The sequence below is a fragment of the Centroberyx gerrardi genome, chromosome 23 (genome assembly GCF_048128805.1).
Source record: "Centroberyx gerrardi isolate f3 chromosome 23, fCenGer3.hap1.cur.20231027, whole genome shotgun sequence".
In the NCBI taxonomy this organism is placed as follows: Eukaryota; Metazoa; Chordata; class Actinopteri; order Beryciformes; family Berycidae; genus Centroberyx; species Centroberyx gerrardi.
Window position 1 is genome coordinate 19,674,533 of NC_136019.1, and position 25,227 is coordinate 19,699,759.

At 42.5% G+C, this 25,227-nt stretch overlaps 1 protein-coding gene across 1 annotated transcript in view; it reads right to left on the reverse strand.

Annotated features, from left to right (window-relative positions):
- Nucleotides 1-206: 206 nt before the first annotated feature.
- Nucleotides 207-25,227, reverse strand: part of ablim2 (actin binding LIM protein family, member 2) — a 103,985-nt gene continuing 78,964 nt past the window's right edge. The window contains exons 11-21 of the mRNA XM_078281837.1: nt 23,675-23,792; nt 22,461-22,544; nt 18,216-18,323; nt 16,551-16,604; nt 13,085-13,122; nt 12,704-12,812; nt 12,220-12,278; nt 8,838-8,898; nt 7,590-7,597; nt 7,388-7,468; nt 207-327 (exon numbers count right to left, since the gene is read on the reverse strand). Of these exons, the coding sequence (XP_078137963.1) occupies nt 214-327; nt 7,388-7,468; nt 7,590-7,597; nt 8,838-8,898; nt 12,220-12,278; nt 12,704-12,812; nt 13,085-13,122; nt 16,551-16,604; nt 18,216-18,323; nt 22,461-22,544; nt 23,675-23,792 (834 nt within the window). The 3' untranslated portion in view covers nt 207-213. The remainder of the gene's footprint in view (nt 328-7,387; nt 7,469-7,589; nt 7,598-8,837; nt 8,899-12,219; nt 12,279-12,703; nt 12,813-13,084; nt 13,123-16,550; nt 16,605-18,215; nt 18,324-22,460; nt 22,545-23,674; nt 23,793-25,227) is intronic.

The following is a 25,227-nucleotide window of genomic DNA, read 5'->3' on the forward strand; positions in this document are numbered from 1 at the left end:
GTCGCTGCGGCAACATCGCGAAAAACGTTCCCACGGAGCGCCTTCCTGTGGTTTTACAGGCAAGATGGCATGGCGTTTTACAGGTGGAAAGTAGGGATATCATGGCGGTGCATATATAGATATTTCAGATGGGTTGTTTTGTTGTTGTTTTTTTTGTTATCTCTGCTCCCTCCGGACAGGACAGATGCATGTTGAGATGTTGGTTGTTTTTTTTTAAAAAAGCCGCGCCTTCTTCTTCATGTCGTTCTTCTTCCAGAGGGCCAGGCGCTCGAACTGCTCCAGGGTCATGCCGAAAACCTGCTGGAAGTCCTCAGGAGATAGGTGTCTCTGGGAAAAACAAAACACAACAGAAATAGGCAAAGATATTAGTGCAAGGTCACATGGTGCAGGTCAGAATTTGAAACAAGCTCCACGGGTGCTAATAGTTGGGTTAAAGTTAGGTGAAGTAAAAGATACAAGGAGAAAATGGTATATAAAAAAGTATAAAAGTCAAGGTCTACTCATGACTGTGAGCAGGATACATAAATACCTTTATTATACAGTATATAGCCTACATCTTACAGTAAACAGTGGTTGTAGACTGGAGTTTTAGTTTTACAAACATTTCTCGGAGGCAGGAATAATCTCATTGGTTGAGTTAAACCTCAATGGGCGGAGCCAAAGAACCACAGTTTTTCAGAGCGCAAGTTAGCTAACTGGCAAACTTGAATGGCAAAGAAGGAACTCTGGTCAAAATATAAATAAAAATATAAATTGCATTGGCTTCTTTTTTTTCATTCATTCATGACCATGACATTCATGATCATAGAAGGTCAACAGCTAGCCACTTAGAGCGCTATAGGCTAGTATGGCTATTGGCTATTTTGAACTTTAAAGGTCAGCTAAGCTAACTAGCTAACCTAGATAACTTAGTATGGCAAGAATGAATTTTTCAGTTAGTATCAAAAGTGCTAGGTTTCATAATATTAGCTTCCTCCTCCTGCCTTTTTCACTGGGCTTCAGTCTAATGTGACTTAGCCAGAAAAGACTGTTTCTTTTGCTTCACCCAGTTAGCACTCAACCAATCAGATTATTTCTGCCTCCAGAACAGCTCTGCCTCTGAGAAATCATTGTAGAAGTAAAACTACAATCTGCATCCTGGACCTGGCACTTTTAAACTATCCTATATTAGAAGTATAATTTCCTGGGTTTTTTTTTTTTTTTCACTTCACAAAAGATATAAGTCTCCTTTCAGGAGCTTGGTCAGTAGCTTACTCAGCCTACTAAGAGGGTTTTATTGAGACAGTATGAAGGCTCAGAGGGAAGAGACAGAGAAAAAAGAGAAGGACTCGAAGGAAAGGAGTCTTCCATAACTGCTACCTGCATCATTTTCTGAAATCTGAACCTAAATGTCTTTCTGATATCAGTTCCAAACAGATCACAAAGCTGTATTAAGATCAATTGTCAAAATGTTGTGTTCTTTTATGGTTGACATTGAACTTGGCCTCTTGGTCAAATTCTTGATGGGTCTCTTCTTGATCGAATTCAGTTATGTTTATGAAAATGACAAAAGACTCTTTTTCATCCAGACTACATAATGTCAGATTGGACTCACAAACCAAGACATCCATCCAAGCCTAAGATCATGGTTGTGTTCACCACATGAGGCGTTACTTTGCCTTCTGTATTGAGGTTTAAAACCCCAAACTGAAATCTGTGCCTTAGAAGCTTCTCCAAACAAGAGTCCTGTCCAACCCCAGTTTGGCTCGTGTTGCAAACACTCACTAACTCCTCTGTAAATGTCAAAAATATACCACGGAACAAAAACCTGCATGGTATTGATTTAGACCCAGAACAAAAGCACACGCCGCTTTATCGTAAAACTTTAAAAGAGGCTGCTCTATGAACTACAGTTGTGAGCCTCTATGACGATACAGACCGTAAATTAGAGGCGGGCTGACGCTGTGTGACAGCCAATCACCTGGTTTCCATAACAACCGGGCCGCTTTCCAGCAGAGTGCAGAATGTGGAGGGGCTTCCTATCAGATACATACTGTACTGTACACTTCATTGGGCTTGAGTGTGTGTGTGTGTGTTTGCTTGCATGCATAGGGGTGTGTTTGGGCATGCACTTGTCTGTGTTTATGTGTGAGCGTGAGTGTGTGTGTGTGCAATCAGACGTCAGATCAGAAATTGTCCATTTTCATAATAATATTGCTGTCACTGAAAAACCTCGTAACTCCAATTTTGTTGATTTTTAATTTCATGGTTCCACTATGGGTTCAGAAAATTCTACCAGCTTATTCAAGGATGGTGTTCTTAGCTCCTGAAAAGTTGGCATTTCGGAGATACAAGGTTTTCACCCCAAATACCTTTTAATTTTCACCATGCTGACAAGATAATAGTGTGAGGCTGTAAAAAGTAAAAAGAGGCCAACAAAGCGGTATGGGGAGGAGAATAGAATTTCTACTCTTAGTAAAGTTCTGTTTTAGTAAAGGTATTATTATTCATATCCAATTCATCTAGTCAGGACACTCTATTGTGGTCCTATTATTGTCATAGATCTCTGCTTGGACAAGTTAATGCCAACCATATTGTAAGTCAAACTAGTCTGTATGGGATAAATGACTGAATGATGACATAATCACCACCATTCACCCACACAACACAGAAAGAATGTATTTGAATCTGAAGAATGGCCAAAGGACTAGGGTTAGACTGATATATCAGTTGGCTGATATTGGCCTTTTACTAAATATCAGATATTGGCCAGTCATGTCGTCCAAAAACCTGCAATGAATTTTTTTTTGCTCATTTTATGTATTCATTTAATTGATAAAGTATGTTTTTTGTAAATTAATTCTTCCTTTAAAGGCCCAATGTATCCCAGAGTTTCTTTTGTCTGGATTTCAGTGGAGAGTTTTAGTGTCCCATGATGGTCTAAATGCTGTTTCAGAGGCTTTTCCACCCTGACAAGAATAAAATCCTGTGGTAAACACTGAATACCTCAATTTTTTTGGCATGAAAGTTCAAGATATAGAATATTGGCGCAAAACATAAAAATATCTATAAATATCGGCCTTCAGAAACCCATATCAGTCTAACCCCATTAAAGACTAGCATGGCTGTTATGCTGAAAGAGTAACATGATCGCACAACAGATTAAACTGCATACCGCTGATTTGCATAAACCACAATGCCTATGAGTTTGAGTGTGTGTCATGTGAATGTGTTCTGTGAGGCGTGACTGTTGGCGGAACACCTACAGATGGCCGTTTGCTCTGCGGTCGTCGCAGTGAATTGAAAACCGCTGAAATCACCATTAGGAGATAAAGTTTTTACTGCCTGGATAGACTGGCTTCCACCCATGGGACGATGACAACACTCGCACCCGGTGTGCGGAGTGACGAGCAGACGCGCTGCATACGAGAGGCATGACACACACACACACACACACACATACAGAGACAGTGCAGATGCAGAGGGGGAGGATACACATCAGCATCTCATAACTCAATTTGTGGCAAGCAGACCAGTCCACCGCAATGAGCCAACACACACACACACACACACACACACACATGCACTGACTTCTACCACTCATGCTGCAGAATCAAAATGGAAAATGGAGTGTAAGAATCATTCAACAATTACAAGCTTTTAAGTGGTAGAATAAATGTGGAGCACAGGGCAACAGGAACTGGATCTCAAAACTAAAAAGTCTGGTAGAAGCAGATTTCAAACTCCACACCAACTGGAAGGTGCTGGGAAAAGTGAATGAGAAACATTCTCGCCTCCTTCAACAACAACTACCGTCAATGTGCTCTTTAACGAGGCACAATCTAACCGCTAAACTGCTTCAGTGGCCAACAGTAGTAGACTGTGGTTGTACTGGGCAGCTCCCAGTGTGAAAGTGAGGAACTGTATTGAATGTGAAGTAGGGTGTTGCTGGAAAAGAGCATGGGGCCCAGTTGACTTGGATAAATATAGGTTAAGTAGATGGATAAAAAATTGAGAGAGAGGAAGTGGAGATAGACAGAGTAAGACCAAAGACACAAAGGAAGAATACAATCACAGAAAAGGTGGAGAGACAAAGAGTAAACTCGAGAAAGAGAGGTTGCCAGTGAAGGAGAGTGGAATTTTTAATTCATGCATATCTTCTGTCTGAAGAAAGAAAAGAAAGATAAAAGAAATATGGCAAATAAATTCGGCCAACCAATCAGAAAGGCAGGGTGGCCGGATAAACGCTGGGTTAGGAGGTTTATGGGTTTTGAAGGCCATTTTGACCGTTTTCATGCCCAAAAATGTCACAAAATGACAAGCATTCAGTGTTTCCCTCAAAATTTTCTTCTTGTCATGGTGTAAAAAGCCTCTGAAACCGCATTTAGACCATCATGGGACACTAAAACTCTCCACTGAAACCCCAAACTAATGAAATTCCTTAAGGTGGGTGAGCAGCACCTCAAGGCTCCTCGTTAGTAGAAAAGGCAACCAGCAGCCACAGAGGCAATGACCTAGAAAAATAACAGCAGCTTGACATTAAACCACACACACTGGTTAATTACTCTCACACTCCATCAGAAAACCGGGGCCAAGTTGTGGACGTATGGAAGAAATGTCGGGCTTGCTTCCAACGTCAAAATCCACCGGTCATGACTTGAGGAGACTGTCAAAGTGTGAACTCAAATAATGTCCAGAAGTGTCAAATTGTAAAATCAGAGGGTGAGCAAAAAGTGTCACACGTCATAAGAGCGTGGATGGATATGTGAATATTATGGGCTAGCCATTCCGCCTGACAGCCAAGTGTGCGTTAATGGAAACATACAGTAAGAGTTCTACAGGGAGTCCGAAAAGTCTGGAACTATAGGGATCAGTGGGATCTTTTTTACTCCGCGCAAATTAGTTGTTAGGATGGCCGAATGGTCTATAGGCAGTGTACTTGCTGTGGAAACGAAATTCAGTTGGTTCATATGTACAAAAGCACACGTTTGAGGAGAAATTGAGGCGATACATTGGTTTCCGCCTTCGCAGTGTGTACATGGCCAAACTAGTGGAACTAGTCAATCATCTGGTCTAAAACTGGTCTAAAATATCACATGATTGGTTATGTTGCCTTGTGGAAAAGTGTCTCCACCTCCTTTTCCGGTGAATTGCCTCTGTTTACATGCGCTAATATCTTGTAGTCAGTAAACAAAATGATACGAAGCCGCAGCGAGTATACACACATTTGTTTTTGCGATGATGTGTTCGACCGTACAGTAGTTCCATTTTGGGCAAGTTCCCCTTTGTTTTAACCTCTTCCACCATCATTACAAACACATGTCGCACGGCCAAGCTTTGTTCAAACCCCCAGAACTTTATTTTAAATTTCAGTCGAGATCCCAAGGTTTCCAAAGATGTGTCATGCTGAATTACAGGGGAAAGGGTATAGAACGATGCACACGACACATGAAGCTACTTAAGTGGAATTAAGGCGAAAATCAGGGTGCAAGGGGTTAAGTATACTGCCTCCTTAGGGTGCCAGCGTTTCTGGTCTCCAAATGGAGGTGAGGGCGCGAATCCCACTTCTAAGTTTTGATACTGGTTCAGCAGGCAGTTTCCCAGTGTTTCCACACTTTTCGGACTGTAAACCCAAAGCACTGTAAGGTCAAGGACCAAACAGTGGTGGGAATAACAGAGGCTGGAATACAATCCATAACTCTCTCACATACACACACACACACTCATGACTACGCGACTCCAGTGTGGTATTCCCGACCGCAGAGGGCATCTCTTGCGTCAGTAACACCTCAATATTCCGACGGTCCGACTCCTCTCGGGACGACGTTCCCAGGATCGAGGGTTCATAGGGAGTTCGTAGTAGAGTTACTGAAGGTTTAAATGTTTGAAAGGGGGAAAGATTCTGGAAAAAAGTTCATGTATCTTCTTGACAGGACAGGAGGAGGATCGGGGCTACACCACAAGACTAACTACAGGGTAGAGAGACTGGAGACTGCAGCCTTATAAGATGGAAGGACGGGGGAAATGTGACCTGAACTGAATTCATGGCCAATTTCACAACCAAAATAAAGAAACAAAAATCTGTCAAAGCAGACAGACATAGCTTAAACTTAACTAATGGAAGTTCTGAAACTATAAACAAAGAGTATAAGAAAAAGGACCACAGGAAATGAATTGTTTAGGGACGTGAAGTCCACGATGGGTCCACTGCAGCACCGTTCAGGACTGGCTGGACAAAAAGGAACCGGAACTTCTGGCTGATTCCGGTGGGCTTATTTTTTCTTGTTAGGGGTTGTGGAGGGCTGAATTTTACTGAATCGCCACTAAAGTGCTGGAGTTTTCAGGCATGAGAAGGTGTGAGAAGCATGAACACCCAAGGTACCAGGATGGCACGTCTGCGGGTCCCACACGTCTAGCCACATATGAAGCATGTACCAAGTGCAAGTCTTATTACTTGCCTTGCTTTCCAACATTGGATTACTTTTGATTTGTTTTAACTCTGAGTATTTCACAGCTCTGATTCCTGTGATTTGAATAGTTTGCGTTTTTTCTTGCAAACAATACCGACAAACAACCCAATTTTCATCAAAGGTGCAGTGCTCCAGTGAGTGTTAGCTAAATCTCCACAAACAGAGAAGCACTTCAGAACGCTTTACAACCCTGAATATCACTGTCAACACCGCTATCTAATTGTATATTTGCATCAAAATAAAACTTCAGTAATTCAGTCATTACAGGGTGAAGCAAATTAAGACCACTAATAACTGTACTAGGCAATATTTTAATGTAAAAATATACCCATTTATCAGCTTAAATTACAAAGTGGGGCAGCAACAGAGAAGAGCCGCCCATTCTCACTAATTGAGATGCTGTAGATTCACCCTATTTGCAGAAATTATTATTATTTTGGTGTTGGTATGGTCACTGGCAGGAAATATTTTCCAGACACAGGGAGTGACAAAACAAAACTTGTGAAATCCAAGACTGTGTCTCCTAAACAGCAGTGAGCAGCACTCCGTCCAGAGAAAGCTGGACTCACTAACATTAGATCTTTTCCTCTCTCATCCCTTTGGTATCTTTGTTATAAAGCATCACCGACCGACTAGGTCTGTAATGAGTGTGCTGTGTGCAGTTTACTGACATGACCTTACAGGATTTCTGAGGATTGAAGTCAGTTGAACAGTTTTCCAACAGTTACCTCTCACTGCCAGTTGGGGCCGCCAACGTGCAAAGTTGCAGCTTTAAGACATTTTAAATCATATTTAGATAATTTAAGACTTTTTCAGACTTTTTAAGGAGCCGCAGATACCTGGGATAAATGACAGAAGAGGGAGAAGAAGGGATGGAGGAAATTAAGACAGTGGAGGAGAGCGATAGAGAGAGAGTAAGAGAAAAAGGGAGAGCTCACCTCCAGTCTGGTGCGATCTACATCTCTGGGAAGCTTCACTCTCACTCTGTGCGTCACTGCCAGCATTTCATAGGGGTAGACCTGGCACACACACACACACACAGCAAGTATTGTGGGAGATTTATTAAGCAATACAATTATAAGCTGATGTCCAAGCGAAGCTGCCAACATTGTGCAAAGTATTAAGTGAGGGAAATCTTACCTTGTATTCTGAAAAAAGAGGAAAAGAAGAGGGGGAGAGAGAAAGAGAAAGAGAGAATTAATCTGGTGGAACAATGAGTTGTTATTCCAATAGCAGAGCGATTATGAAAACTACCATAATAGAGCATGAAAATAAATTACAGCTAAATAGTCGTGGCAGCCTTGTGAACAAAAGTGATTATCCTCGCAGATATTGGGTTTCAGAGCACAGCGTCAAAGGCGTTATAAACTGTTGTTCTGCGCATGCACACACACACACACACGCACACACACACACACACACACACACGCACAATGCTGTTATGAGCTTGGCATCCTGTCCACTCACTCTTTGGCTGAGATACAGCAGGAGCTGAAGCAGACAGCTTTGAGAGCATGTGACACTCGCACACACACACACACACACACACACACACACACACACACACACACACACACACACACACACCAATAATTCCGCAGCTGGAAAAATGACATCATTCCTCTACGCTGTTACCTCTAGTCACTGATCTGCAGCCAGAACTGCAATGCTTCACATTTTAATCAGGGGATTGTATGCTGATCTTAGATCTGCACTTACATTTCACATTTTAGGCATTTAGGTGATGCTCTTATCCAGAGACTTACAATAAGTGAAGAGGCAAGGGTTCAGTGCTGTTACAGGGCACTAGTGTACCTTTCTGCCCCATTTACCCTAAACCACTTATGAGACAACTTATGACAAATTGATATAATGCGTCCCTATGCTATTTATGCTATGCTATTTTAGTATGATACCTGATATAGGACGTGAATGTGTGATATGAATGTGATTTAAAGTCACATCATCATATGACATCTGCTTATCAACACACAAATGCTGAGCTGACAGCATTAGCATGATAGCATAAATATGACAGATCTAAGAAGAGAGTGTAAAAAATATTAAGAACACTATCCTAATATTGAGTTGCACTCTCTTTTTGCACAATTGCAAGAGGTGTATTTTATACACTGTAGAAGTGTTTGCTGAGAAGTAGTATTATATATATATATATTAATTGTATTATAGATATATGAATAATACATTACAACAGTAGAATAAGTTGGCAAGCAACCAATAGTGAGGAGGTCAAAGGTCAGGGTCTTAGTGATCTTATAATATTGCTATTACGATAGAACGATCATGTAAGAACGAGTACTAGGAAAAGAAATAAAATAAGAGCTAAATAGAGAAATTGAAGATTAATAGATTAATTTCCATTCTCACCTCTCATGCCTCCCCAGCTGTGGGAGTCTGGGTCCACATCGTCTTCAGCCATCTCCGCAGTCTGGGGGAACACACACACACAATCATGACCATGGACAGACACGTTCAGGTGGCCTGCTCCATCTTGCCATATTTTACAGTCCCCAGTGCATTCCTGGTCTTTCTCAAGCCAGGGTTCAGCTGAAAGCCTTTTAGTCACCGCTCGTGTTGTTGCCCTTCATTTGCTCACATTCTTTCGGGGTGACCAAGAGGAAGTACGTCCCACGCACTAATAGTGAGCTTGTATCACTTGGTGTCACTAAGTTTAAGAGGTGACTAAGGAGAAAAGAAAGATCAACTTTGGGTCACGCTACACTTTTCAAGTTGACAAGTGTTGATTGAGTTATTTGTCCACTTATAGAGCTGAAATTGCTCTGGGGCGGCTGTTCAAAGCTATCTAACATTGTTAAATGAACTCTGATGGGTGTGGACTAATATAAGCTCATAGTCATAGTGTTGATTTGCACACTTAAATTAACAGTGACCAATTTAATGTGTAGGAAGAGTCATGCAGGAACATTTTGAAAGCAATGATGTAATTCAAAAATTATAACTACAATTCAAATCAGCCATCAATTGACAGCGACTTGTTTCTAGTGTTAAAGGGAGTGTTGAGCAGCATGCAAACGTTTTTTTGCTACACAGCCCCCCATTTCATCACAAAACCCCACCTCCCTTCAATGCCTCTGCTTCCAAAACACAAAAATCCACCATGTCAACAACACTAGCCGGCAATGTCAGCAAGTGGAAGATAGGTCAATATACATTGTGCCGTAAATCCGTCGCGGGCTGTCCTGAGCTTTCATTTCCTTCTCTGTTCTGTTTTGTCTGTCTGTCCTCCATCCATCAACAAACACAGAGGGAGAGGAGCAATACCGCATCATTAGATGATAGACTAAATACCCCCTCCACCCCCCCCGCAGTATCAGCATCCTCATAATAAACCAAGAGCCCCGCCTGTGCGGAGTGAATGGTACTGACTGATCTGATTCCCTGTGTAATCTGATATGGAAAAGAGAGAAAGCTGAACCCGAGCAAAACATTTTAAACGTTCTTAAATGCTACTCTGTGGTTTCCCTGTGTTGATTAGCGGGGGGGGGGGGGGGGGGGGGGGGGGGGGGGGGCTTTTCTTTGTGACAGCTTATTCGTCAAGGACAGATTCACAGAGCCGCAGTATAGGTCAGATCAGAGATCTATTTGGTTACTGATGTCCAATGTGACCAAAATTCAAAGAAGAGGGATTTTGTGGACCTAAGTTGCTATTTCCCCTCACTTTTCCTCCTAAAAACCTCTATTACTGCGGAGGATGCATCCTATTATCTGAGCTGACGAGAGCTGCGCTACCCTTTAACACTAGAAATGCCACAACCCCAGTCAATTGACGGCTGTTTTGAATTTTAGAATTGAAATATCTCAGCTTTCAAAATGTCCCTCCATGACTTTACCTACAACTACTTTCTGTACCGACCTGTGTTGATAGATTTTCAAACTCAGGCAAGGAAATAGCAGTAATTATATTTACCCCCTTCAACTGACATCTTATTGGACTTTCCTTAGACACCTAAGATCCATTGGCCCTAGTGTTACAATCCCCCTCAGCACAACCATGTCTATAGTAATTAGAGTGCAGTAGGCTGCTGCAAAGGAAATCAATCTGGAGGCAAAAACACCTATGAATTTTCCACCTATGAATTTTAGACCAGTGGTTCTCAACCTGGGGGTCAGGACGCCCCCAGGGGGTCGTAAGATGAATTTTCTGCTATACAAATGCATTATCATCTATCGTCTATTTTGTCTTATTTTTCTCTAATTTTTGCTTTTTGCTTGTGAAATACAGAATAGTTTTCAGTCTCTAGGCTTCCTTTGATAGTCAAATCAAATCAAATAACCTGAAAAGGGAAATCCTTCTCCTTCTTTGGTTGAACTCTTCACCACTTGTGAGTAGGCATTGCTTCATTTTAAGGGGTCACAAGCCAAAAAAGGTTGATAACCACCGATTTAAACTATCCAATATAGACTCTGAAGACAAATACCAGAGAAACAGCACCACCTAGTGATCTTAAACATTACAGCTGGCAGATCAGAACACCAGCACCTTCTCTAATGAACCAGCAAAGCCCAGAGAGCAAGATTTAAAGGCCCTCTAATCCCCGTGTGCACTTGGCTTAATCCCCCTCACTGTGGCGACAGGCACACCTCGCTGCCCTTAATGAGTCACTTTCCAGTACCTCAGCAAACGCCCCAGAACTCTCAATAAGACGGCCAACACAAATCAAGCGCACCCCTGCCAAGGCTTTAAGAACCCAACCTTTATTCTGCGAGGCCAGAATCAGAAAAAGAACAAAGGAGACTAAAGCGCTGGTTAAAGCTAGGTTTAATTAGGGGTAGGGTATTGTGTCATGTGGGTTTAGGTGGAAATATACACAGCCTGGAGCCAAGAGGGACGACCAAGTGCTGTGTGTGTGTATATACAGTATGTGTGTACTTGTGTGTACCAAATGTGGATGAGGTGGAGTAGATGAGATGAGGGCATTTTGCTGGTTTTAAGTTTTACAAGGGGCTAGTTTAGGATCAGAACTGGGGTTAAGGGTTAAGATTAGAATTAGGATTAGGTTTAGGGGTAAGGTTAAGGCTGATTTCGGGTTAGATCTTGGGTTTAGGGTTAAGATTAGAATTAGGAATGAGTTTAAACTAGGTTAGGATAAGGGTTAAGCATAGGTAGGTAGGGTTAGGGTTTCATGGAAGGTCCTCATAAGTACAGTAATACAATGTGTGTGCGTGTGTGTTCAAATGCTTTTCCTCTGGCACTGAGAGCCTCAAGTGACTTATGCCATGATGCCATGATTCAGCTCCCCTAAGAGGGAGGCAATGCTTCTCAGATGTGAAGCCTGAATCAATATCGCACAAACTCCAGTGACCTCATGGAAGCCACTGAGAACAGCTCAGTTCAGTGTTTCCCTTTACTTTTCTCCACAGTCACCACACCTTAGCCTCACAATAGCTGCTTTTCCATCCAAGCATTTTGATGTGAATTACAGTATGATGTATCGAATTTGAAAAGCCGAATGGAACGTAACTTTTGATTCAATTTCCTCAATTCCTTGCAAAAATTGTTTTACACTTGCTTGAGGCAGACACTCTTATTTTGTCGAAAAAATTTAATTTGTCTCTAACGGTCCTCACTGAAGCAGCCAATCACGCAATGGAAGTCTTTGGCTGATGTGTCTAAGTTACAGAGAGCATCACTTTGAGCTTTGAACACAAGGAGATTTTTTTTAACTACTTCCTTATTGACTTAAGTTTTTACTACTTCTTGTGAAGGTATACAAGCATGGAAGCTCACCTTGTAGATGCCGTTCCTTCCATAGCCGGGTAAGGAAGCAGACTTGTTGTAGGGGAAATCTGCCAAGAGAAAAGACATTTATTAAAAGGCACTTATTATGTAAACACAAAACATTCTATATAAAATGGAAAAGCCCTGATCCTCAGTTCTCATTGGCTGATTCAGTTCCTTTAAATATTAATGGACAAACCGAAAATCACCAGTCATACCGGTGCATATGTGGTGCTTTAGCCACTGTTCAAGAACTATATTTTATTACTACCTAACTAGTACTGATGAACAATAAAAGATTTATTGAACATTTGCAACTGTTCTTTCTAATACAGTCCTACCATGCCTAACAAATTCATGGTCTCTTGTGGCCTATTGCTTAAACAAATTGCTCAGTCTCTCACAGCTCATTGGGTGAATTTGATCTCACAACCTATAATACGAATGGATTGGTGCCGGTCAGGCCAGGCTGAGCTTGTGATTGGCTACTCACTGGGCTGGGAGGTGTCGGTGGGCAGGCTGCAGGTCGACTTGCGGGGATCCAGGTCTTCTGGACCCGTCTGTCCGTCGATCTCATTCTTCAAGATCATCCAACTGGTCCTCTACGGAGAGAGAGGGAGAGAGACAGAGAGAGAGAGACAGAGAGAAAGAGAGAGCGATGGAAAGAAGGATGGATGATGGAAACGTATGAGTTAGTGAATTAGAATGAATGGATGCATCTGTAAAGTTTGAGAAACAGTGACTGAAAAAGGCAGATATGGACAGAGAAAAAGACTGACGTGCAGAAACATAAGCATACACGCACACACACACGCACGCACACGCACACACACACACACGCACACACACACACACACACACAACATAGACCCACCTTGCCGTCCTCCCCATCCTGCCAGGATGTTCTAGAGGCTGTAAAACAGTCAGATGTTACAGGATGTCACAGTTAATGTGCTGTATCATCTGCCTCACAGCTCCACTGTTACTGCACTACTAACACACTGTGGCCAAGCATAAATCAACCTGGGATTATGACATCTACAACAGCGGACAGCATCTAAGGGGAGCTCCAAATGCATCACCTAGGGTTACTTAGCATATTGTAGGCTAAAGCGTTAGCATGCGCACTGGACATCTACCAGAGGCACAGAGATGATTTTGGTGCCAATCCTCTCGTCACATATTGGGTAAGAAGACCAATGGACCAAACTAGTGACTCAACTCAAATCATGTTGACTCAAAAGTAATGTCAGTTTGCACAGCTCCAAGGTTAAGGAGTTTGGGGAGCGGTGCTTCCTTTGTAGGGAGCAGATCTACATGCATTCATATTCTAGGGCAGACGGACAGCATACACCATAATACATTCCCTTGTCAGTGACCTCATGTCTGCTTGAATGCATACAATCTAAACTGCCGACAGCCAGCTCATAAATCTGTGGAAGTATGCCATATGCGGCTGATTTACTTGTCACCATTGATAAAGATGAATGATATTTCCTTGTGCGATACAGGCGATAAGAGCTCCTTGGACTCATGCAGTCATACTTTCTGGGCTACTTCGTCATCCGCTAAGCCTGCCTTCGTTCAGATACACACCATATGGCTTGAGTGCAACAATTGCAAAAACCGTACAACGTAATGTAGACACACAAACAATGGTTAGGGGAGAGACATGGTGATTGAAACAGTGATTCAGCACAACCATACGAAGTGATTCATGTTCCCAACCACACACAGTGGACACACAGTTATGGCATCACGACTAAAACCAACCAATGAGCCGGTGAGATGGATGCAGACATGCGTGGACGGGATGAGCAAATCAATACCCAAGGGCCATAATCCCAAGAATCAGTTTCAATCCCAAATGGGTTGGATTATCAATGTGTTGCTGTATTGCAAATCAGGCAAAAAAAATTGGAATTTCTTGAAATTAAAATAAATGTTAACACAAAAAAACTGAAGATGGGTCATTGAAAGCAATGAGCTTAGATCAATCTTACGCTCTTCCCTCTAGTGGCTCATTTAAAGCTACAGCAGGCAACTTTGCACGTTGGTGGCTCCAAATAACATGGAGAGGTAACTATTCCTGATTTTGAAGTCCAAAACATTTGAATTTCCATGGGCAGAAATCATGTAACGTGACTTTATACCAAAGGGATGCCAAAGGGACGAGAGAGGAAAAAGATCTAACTTTGGTGAGTCCAGCATTCTCTGGACGGAGTGCTGCTCACTGCTGTTCAGGAGACACTTTGGGACTTTCTCAATTTGTGTTGTTGTGCGTTCTTGTGTCCTCCATGACACGTGTGACGTAATATCTAACTGCTGACGTACGATTCCAAAATAATAATTCCAAAACAAAAGAACACGAGGACTGTTTTCTTGCCCATCGAGGAAGAAGCCCCAAGGTTTATTGCGAGAGCGACGACGCATCACGTTCAAACAGCGCTAAGGTCTATAGCACAAAGCCTATAGAAAAAGCTACGAAAATGAACAGCTGTGCACCTCAAACACACAGCCCATCTCAAATGATGGGCAGATTCTTGTCTGTTCTCTCTTTTTTCAGAAGTTCGTTCTCTTTAAGACAACTTGGGAAGGTCATGCTCCACAAGGACACAAGTATTGACTTTTTTTTTATTTGACCTTTTTCAATTTGTCACGTGCTGTGGGTGGAGAAATGTCCATACCCAACACCAGAGTTTATTTTACGGCATATAGGGCGAATCTATGAGGACTCAATTATGGAGGGTAGGTACCCAATTTGTGATTTAGGCTGATAAGACTGGAGTTTTGCTTAAAAATCTTGCCTAGTGCAGCTTTAAACTAATTAAAATAGGGAAGAACAACTGATCAAGGAGCAGGGTCACAGGTACAATCATAGTCTTGTAATAGTTTCTTTTATCAAGACCAACTTTGCTCACTGCTGACCTCTTTGCATCCTTCTTTACTGATAAGGTTTCTACCATCAGTAATCAGTTCTCTGAGCCTGACCAACTCAGTATGCTGCCTCCAGCTAACAGGGCCTCACTCCTCTCATTTTCCCATCTTACCGAGGAGCAAGTCTCCAAACTTCTGCTTGACTCTCATCCCACTACCTGTCCGTTGGACCCCATACCCTCCAACCTCCTGCAGGCCATTTCACCCACACTTATCCCTGCAGTCACGCACATCATCAACTCCTCACTTACAACGGGTGTGTTCCCCACTGCTTTTAAGCAAGCCCGGGTTACCCCGCTGCTAAAGAAACCTACACTCAACCCATCTCAGGTTGAAAATTATAGGCTGGTTTCACTCCTCATCTTCCTTTCCAAGACACTTGAGCATACAGTCTTTAATCAAGTCTCTGAATTCCTTTCTGAGAACAACCTGTATGATCCTAACCAGTCTGGCTTCAAACGTGGACACTCTACCGAGACTGCGCTCTTGTCTGTAGTGGAAACACTGCGATCCCAGTTGCTGCCCGCATCAAGTTCAAGTCCTTGATGCTCGCCTACAAAGCAGCAACCAAAACGGCTCCGACCTACCTGAACTCCCTCATTCAGGTCTACGCTCCCTCCCGCCCACTACGCTCTGCCAAGGAACGGCGCCTGGTGCTGCCACCACGGCAAGGCCCTAGTCTCTAGCCAGACTCTTCTCTTCTGTAGTTCCTCGGTGGTGGAACGAGTTACCAAACTCCATTCGATCCGCAGAGTCCCTCTCAATCTTTAAGAAAAGGCTAAAGACCCAGCTCTTTAGTGAACACCTTCTCACCTGATGGACTGTGTAACCAAAAAAAAAAAAAACCTCTTTATCTGCCTCTATGCACTCTATGCACTCTATGCATTGCCTCTATGCTCTGCCTCATAGCACCTATGTCCTGTTGGACCAGAACTTTATGGCACTTACTCTCATTGTTCTCTCCTGACTAGAATCTTGTTTGTGTTGTATTAAAATCTCATGTGTACGTCGCTTTGGATAAAAGCGTCTGCCAAATGGGAAATTGTAATTGTAATTGACCTCTGAGCTGCATTGCTCAAATGGACTCCATTATCTCCATAAACTGATTAGATGGATTTTTGGTGCATTTTGTCATAAAATTGGCCCTGTGTCCCAATTTTCCACCCTTTTCGATTCTGCGCTTGTCTAGTAAATAGATCTTATAGCATAGAATGGGTCTAATGCATGTACTCTTACACCAGCCCTATGCATGTAGATCCATGGAGGCTATTAGACGAGTGCAGTGAGAAAAGGGAGGAGAATTGGGATGGATGAATGAAGGAAATGATTGACAGGCGACATGCAACACATCGTGCAGAGACCAGACCAAGAGAGGAAGTGTTAAAAGAGGAAGTGGACTGTACCATGCTGTCTGTAGATAGGGGGTTTTCTATAGATATTATCTTTGACCTTAGTCTCTGAAGATGGGAGGAGAGGCAGAGGAGAGAGAATGGAAGAAGCCGAGATGGGAGGGAGAGAAAGAAAGAAAGAGAGAGAATGGGAAAAAAAGAAGCATGAGTTAGCAGTTATCGAGGGATGAGATATTTTGAAGAAGCCAAAGGAGGGGCGGCATAGCTCGATTCGACCCAAGACATTCGTCATTTTTATTATGGCACATCAGAAATGTCAGCATTTTTTAGTATTATTCATGCAACATATTCAAAATATATCATTTTGTTGGTCTTTGTTGATGTGAAATGGGGCATTTGATGCAGAAAATTCATTGACATTCAAAAAACAATGAAGACATTTTCCCAAGACATCAAAGAATCTTCTCATATTAGCATTCTTTAAACCAATTTCCTGAATATAATCATTCAGATCTTCACCACAAATTAATAATATTAACATACACAAACAGATAAGAGTAAATAAAAGTCTGGTTGGATTAACTGAAATGTTAGATGAAGTGCCTCCGGAGGATAATGGAGACAGTATGTTTTTCCCTGGGGCTGATCTAATCCATCTCAGTGTCAGTGGACCCAGACAGTCCTCTGTCAGAGATGCTTAGTAACAACTGTCACACATTGAGCCACACCAGAAACATGACTCACAATAAAACAACACATGTGGGTCATTTCTCTGGCTTGTTTCAGTCCCTGCCAGCCTCTGAAACAATATCCATATAAAAGCAATAAGGACGATGACTAGGAAAGCCATTAAGTGGATAATCGTTGGCTCTGTTTTTTCCGCTCAACTTGCTTCCAAGTTGGGAGTTTTTTCCCCCCCTCTGCATGACTGACAGTGTAATTGTCAATGGGAACAATCTGTTGGATCAAAGGGATTTTCCTTTGTGGGAGACTGAAAGTAATGAACGATACACTGTTATATGTCAACTCCTGTCAAAGTGTATTGCAAATTTTATGATAAGTGATGCAATCCCGCGTCAGATCATCGCTGTCAAAAAGAAATTGGCTTTTTACAATTTCACGTTGCTGCTTAGCAAACAGTAGAGAGAATGAGAAGGAGAGAAAATCCAAAAGCAAGAGGCAAGAAGCAAACATTGTACATTATAAAGTACAAAATAAAGACACAATAAAATTAATTTATGGTACTAAATATCCCACACATTTAGTAACCTGGAAAGAAGGAAGTCCAGTGCGCTAGAAAATAAAAGGTTACCCCTGAACCACTGACAAGAAATCAGCTTCCCTATCCCTGATTCTATGTTTAAACATTAATAATGAAACCCCCCAAATTGGCTTGAGATCAGCATCTATAAGCAGGGATGTAGTGGATGGTAAATCCACCTAAACTCAGGTTACCCAACCTTTTTATTTGGAGAATGGACTGCCATCAAACTGATAGTGAAAGTGTATTTGATTTGATATTTGTTCATATTGGTGGTTGTCTGCCTTATATGATGATCATTGACTGGAGCTCATAGCTTACCCAACTTTTGTATTTACCACCCCATGTCACTGTCTACAAGCAATATCAGCCTACTCTCTAGAAAGGTAAAGATATAGAGGGGGGTGGAAGGGGGACAGAGATGATTTTGCGAGCCAAGCGGTGCGGTTATGGCCTACCTGGTATGTGGAAATGCCGGGGAGCAGCCACGTACGTAGAAGTAGAGGAGGGGGATTTGCCGTCAGAATAGGTGGATAAGCTGGGGGTACTCCGACCACTTTCACTGCCTCCATTTGGGGAAGGAAAGAGGCATAGAGGTGGTGGGGAGGAGTTGGGGGTGGGGGGGGGGGTATGAGGGTAAAAGGACAAGGGTTTGGGAGACAAGAAGGGGGCAAAGAGGCAGAGTTATGGTAGGTTTGTTGATGTATTTAGTAAGAAGCTGTGGCTATTACTCTATTTACGAAGGTGACTTGATAACCCAGCCATTTACTGCATTGATGTTTATCATCTTGACACTATATCATTATCTTGGAAGAGTTTTTGGTAGAATGTCCTGCTGGTAAAGTCCATGTGTCCCCAGTAGATAATTACTAGCACTCCATGCTAACACTTTAGCATACACTATGTTGAGTGATAGTAGGCTCCATGCTAACACTTAGCATACATTATGTTGAGGGGTAGAAGGCCACTAGCACTAACTTGTAGCAGCTCTAAAACTAACCATATCATTTAAAATTACTTACCATTCAGCTTTAGAGATAAATCCTAACTTCTTGTTTTCTCACATTTGAGCTATTACTAGTCACCTAGTATCACTCATAGTGTATGCTAAAGTGTTAGCATGGAGTCTACTATCACTCAACATAGTGTATGCTAAAGTGTTAGCATGGAGCACAAGAGCCAATGATCTGCGGGGGACACATGGATGATTTTGGCGTCTATGTTCTTATTACTTAACAGCAGTTGACCAACGGTCCAATCTCCCAAAAACATGGTGAATTCCTACAACAACTCCTCTTTGTGTGTGCATGAGTAGGGAGTGGCATGCATGCGCACTTGTATGAGCATCTGGACTATATGTGTGCATGCATGTGCAAGTGTTTGTGTGTGTGTGTATGTGTATGCAGGTGTGTGTCTGTACTGTATCTTCATGTGCACATCTGCATTCAAAAGCATGTGTGTATATGCAAAAGCTCAAGCATTTGTGTATGAATCTATATACGTGTGTGTGTGTGTGTGTGTGTGTGTGTGTGTGTGTGTGCGTGTGTGTATGTGTGTGTGTGTGTGTGTGTCTTTGATCATGACCAGGGCCCACCCCAATGTGTTATATTACAGACAGGCTGGGTGATGGAGTCACCGACACCTTAGAGGCCAAAACTAATAAACACTCTACATCCACAGCTCTGAGAGAGAGAGAGAGAGAGAGAGAGAGAGAGAGAAGAGAGAGAGAGAGAGAGAGAGAGAGAGAGAGAGAGAGAGAGAGAGACATTGTTAGTTGACTGAACACACACTCCTCTCCTTTAAGATAGAGAGGAACAATAGGCAGCGATCCGGATGCAAGAGGATTAGATCACTGTCACACACACATAGTGCTGTTAGTGCGGGAGTGATCCTCTACACGCACACAAACACACGCACGCACGCACACACACACACACACACACACACCAGAGTGCTGTTAGTGCAGGTCTAGGTGTACAGGAGGGGCAGATCCTCCACACAAACATCTGGAGCTGAGGTAAGGGGTGACGGAGGCTTGGGGAGTTTGGGGAGGGGATGCGTTATAATTCAACTGAATACCTTAAACACTGGACAATAGGTGGTGGCCATTCATTAATTAAAAACCAATAACGCAATAACAAGAGATACAAGGATTTCTTGGCATCATTAATATACAATCAGGGACACAAATGTAAAAGCATGCATTATTCATCCTTCTAAATGTCGAGTTCATTGCCTCATCTCTCCCTCACTGTGTCCCTACAGCTAAACTGCCCAAGAGCCAGAGAGTGTTTCAAAGAGTATACAAGCCTTATAAACTGCCCACTACCACAGTTACTTCTATGTAGTGAACCTGATAGCTCATTAAAAGGGCGGCCCATTGCATGAAAACAAACAGCCCTCTTTCACGCCGTGTTAGGAACCGCTAGGGCCTGAACGAGGCCGGCGGCCCAGTGCGTTACATGCCACTGCAACTGGCAACCAGACCCCAAATTACAGCTCGGCCCGCTTGGCTATTCCATCCCTCCGTTCCCCTTCCTCTCTTTCATCTTCCCCTTGGAGAACCTAACTCTCAGCCTCTCCGCCCTTTCATGGAAAAACCGCCGAAACCCTGGACCGTGATTTTCTGTGCAAATGTTTGAATGCAGCCTCATTCCTTTCTATCTGTCTTTCGTTCCCTCTCTCCCTCCCTCCTTTTAATCGCTCTATTTCAGGGCCCAAGCACGCACAGCTATATGTTAGGGAAAAACATTTTCCTGCACTCTAGCAAAAATGGTTCTTTTGGCTTTTATCACAGCAGGACCCTTTTTGGTGCTGTGACCCTTTTAGAAAGGTTCTCTAGAGCTTTAAGAACCATTTAAGAATGTATGAAGCTTTCCAAATTAGCAGTGTTACAAGAATTTTTAAGAACCATACTGTTCATCTCTGTTATTTCTTCACCCTATCTCGAGTCCTAACTGACTGAACATCTCAGAGACTAATATGCATCTGCTCCTGAAACTTGCAGATGGCTATAAGGCTAGATGTCTGCGGTCTGGCTAACTGTGCTGCTAAGTCTGTGAAGGAACATGCTGAGTGATTCCTCTGTCTTATCTCCTTGGCTTACAGTTAAAACATGTCTGTCTTTGTCAATGCTTCGGCAAGGGAGTTGTTTTCAAGGCATGCATTCACCGATAAGCAATACTTTATGACATTTATTATGTGCTTTTATCAAAAAAGCTCAATTGACCTATTCTTTCGTCATCAAAATAAGGAACCTGCACTGCAAAGTCAGCTCAAGGACAAAACCATTTCAACACCAAAGGGATAAAGGCTGCCACATGACAGTGAACAAGGGATCATTCAGAAAAAACAACAAGGTAGAATAGAAGTCAAAGGCAGGCAAACAATTACGTTTACATCAATCTAAACAGACAAGCAAAATGAAATCAGAAGTTACCCTTCACCTTCTTCTCAAAGATAATGCCAAATGTAACAGAAACACAAACAGGTCTACATAATTACGTCAAGTTGACCATGCACGACGACAACCACGTCCACAGACACAAGTGAACAGGGCAAGCAGAATGGGAAAACTGAGTGGTCCTACACATGAACCTTGATGCACACCAAGAAACCCGACAACACCACGATACCGGACAACAACATCACAAAACCCGCCGACCATTCCTCTAGGAAGGGGAGACACAGATAGAGAAATACTAGCGATGCTTTTACCGTTAGGAGGAGGTAAATTGAGATGCAGGGCTGTCCTAGGTTTAGGGTCAGGTAGGGGGTCCTGTTTGAACCCTGGGGGGCGGGGTCAAGGGATGGGAAAAGATGAAGCAAAGGGAGGTGGTTGAATACGATAAACCTGTCTGTAGGGGCAACGTCGTGCAAGGGGAATGGGTATAATACTGGTTTGTGATGTTGATTTCAGGGAATTGCGGTATCGTGATCAGATGTAGCATTAACGGATAGCGTGATGGCTGTAGTTCCACATTTAACATCAATAATCGTTCATCAGTGATCAAACAATAGTTACAGCAGATCAACCCAAAGGCAGCGCACACCAGGCCAGACGTTCTGTTTCCCATTATGACTCATGGGCCGATGGTGAACCCAGAGACCCAGAGTGAGAGTTTCCAACACATGGTTAATTTGGTGCTTAACCACAGCTCATGCGAAGTGAGGTCAGTACCAATTCAACTGCAGGACCGACTACCATGAGTATCACAGCACTCCACACATCAGGACCTTTAATCTCAGTCGAATACAGAGCGGACCAGCACCGTGCTGCTGTGGTGAGAACATCCCAACTACAGTTTTATTGAGTTACAATGTTTTTGATTGTGAATTGACAGGATACATGGTCGTTTATGGGTTGAGCAGGTTTCATGACCTGGGGATTTGTTGTTAGACTGAGTTCCAAGAGACTCTTCAAGCACATTTACATTTACATTTTTTGCTTGAAGAGTACCTTGGAACTACTTTTTTTGCATTGAAAACAACAACCCGAAAACAAAGAGCACCTTCAACAAATGCCTCCACTCAGAGAAACCCAATAGAGATACCTCTCAATTGAAATATTAAAAAAAATAAGGTATTTTTTAATTCATTCTTGAAACCTTTTTGGAGAGGTTTGTGTCTGCCAGCAGCAATGATTTCAGCAAGTCATCTGTATTGGACTAGATCTTGGCCCCTGTCTCAGCGCGCTCTGGTACCTCTGAAGTAAGGGATGTAGTTGTGCTGCTGCAGCATGGCCAGGGTGGTGGGGTTGAGGTGTAGCGACAAGCTTCCACTGCCCCCTGTCGGTATGGGCGAATACTTGCCACTACCACCACCACCACCACCACCAACACTACCGCTACCTTCAGCCCCACCCGAGTAGTACATGGGGAGGGAGGATGAGTCCCTAGCCCAGGTGGAGGGGTATTTAACACCACCCATGTAGACCGGGGGCAAAGGAAGGGAGCTGGAGTCACGGGCCTGGCTGCTGTATCTACCACCAAGGCATTGCTCTGGCCCTGAATGTCCAATCAGATCACATGAAACATATTAAGTCAATGGAAAAATGAATTGCTGATAAAGTCTTTGGCATCAATAAACATAACAAAAGTGTAAATGATTCAAAATAAAGTTGTGGTTTTAGTTATTTTCTGTCATTTGTCAATGAAGAATTCATCACTTCACAAAATGTCGACAGCACACAGGGAGGCTGGATCGCGAATTTGTTAATCAACCTAATTTTCACCAGTGTAAAAACATAATAGCTGTCAACATTGATCAAAAATCTAAATCCTAATCTAAGTCGAAATTTGAGAAACCATGATATTTTGATTTTGTAGGACTGATAGGAATCTATTATGTAGTAATATTATGTCTTAAAATAAGCTCTACCATCTCAGTCAAAGAGCAGAATGGAAGGAGAATTCATGAAATGTAGGCACAGGAAGACTTAAGGTGTGAAATGGAGCAACACTGAAATTATTATGAGTCAGGACAAGACGGTATAGGATTTATAATTAAAACAGAACAATTATAGGTAAATATTTCCAGTCTTTGCAAATAATGTTATGTATCGAATAAGAATTTAATGCTGTTGTCAGCTGAAAACCTTGTATCTTCAAAATGTCTGGAACTACGAAAAACAGCTAGACAGCCATTCATTTTTGAGTTCATCCAATGGGTTTCATTAGAAGAAATTTAGGACCGAGGAGAATGCCGTTTACTGATGTAATGTTACATGGTTTCTGGGTAATGAAGTCCTTCAATTCAAAAACTCAATCAGTTATCTCTCGCTGCCACTTGGGGCCGCCAAAGTGCAGCTTTAAAACATAAAAATCACCAAACTTCAAGGTTTTCACGAGACAACAGTGAAATATCTGTTGTGGGGTGTCATCATGTGTGATGTGTGTGTGTGTGAGTGTGTGTGTACCTGGTCGGCTGTAATTCTGGGGGGAGCGGGACGGGGTGTAACGTCCGTACCCCCCCAGGGAGCTGTTGGAGCTGGGGCTGGAGGGCCTCCGCTGACGGGGCGACTTCTCCCCATCGCCCTAGACACACGCACACACATAAAGTGAAGACATTAATGCACACTACTGAGAAACAAGCGCTGAGTCATTTCATAATCACAGTATCAGAAAGGAATTTGGGCAAGTCTCCATCTCTGATATGTTTTTAATGAGACGGATCAATCACGCTGCACGAGGCAAACAGAGGATCTAGGAGAATATACGGCTAACATCAAGATAACACAGATGTCTGGGAAAATATGCATACTGTAATGTCCAAGGGCAGAAAGAGCTGTGCTGTTACCAATAAGCAAATAAAAAAAGAGAATAACTACCAAAACATGGATCAAAAACACTCACACAGAGTCTTATATTACTATACTTGTGAGGAAATTCAAGTTGACATTTACAGCCTGACTCCTAATCCCACCATTAACCCTGACCAAGGGTTAGGGTTAGGTCTAACCTTGATCCTCATGTTACTTTATTATCCTGACCCCTGTTGTTGTAACATTACACCTTAACCAAAGCCGTAACCCTAAAATAGGTCCCTTTTCAATGTAAGGCTCTGTCTAAAAATAGAATTAGACCGATATATGGAGCCAATATTGTCCTTTTATTAAAAACATGAAATTGGCCAGTCTACCTCTATAGTTTGTTTCATTAGATATTTATTGTAGAATTGATCAGCACTACACTGGTTCCCCGTGACTCTGAATAGGAATAAGTGGGAAAAGACAATGGGCCTCATTCACTAAACTTTTCTTACAGTTTTCTTACTTTTGCCCTTAAGAAGCATGGCAAGGAAAAACTCTCGATTTTTGTGCGTCCCAGGTGTATCTAATGATGGAAATGTCATAATCGTGGAAATGTTCGGAAGTACACCTCTGATCGTACACACGTTTCGTGAATGAGGCCCAATGAATGAATGAATGAATGACCTACACTGGCCATCTATGGGAAGCCATTAACAGTCTTCTTTCTCATCGGATTCCACACAAGTACAGTATGTATTAATATGTTTCATATGCTTTATTAGTTTCAGTGGAGAGTTTTAGTGTCCCATGATGGTCTACATGCTGTTTCAGAGACTTTTCCACCCTGGCAAAAATACAATTCTGGAGGAAACACTGAATATGTGCAATTTTTGGCATGAAAATGGTCCGTTTTAAAGACATTGGATATAGCCACAGTAACTTCAATCCAAAAATATTGGTATCAGTATCGGCCTTCAAAAACCAATATCTATCAAACCCCACCTACACCCCCCCCACCCCACCCCCCAACACAAAAAATGTAAAACTCATGCAAATCTTCCCAAGTATAATAATACAACTCTTGTGTTCCCACACACACACACACACACACACACACAGGGGAAGCCATGATATGAATGGCATTAAGTCAATGAAGGGTAGAAACAGTGAGTTATTGTGCAGTATATTACCTCGGTAGGAGTAGGAGAAAGCAGCTGGGG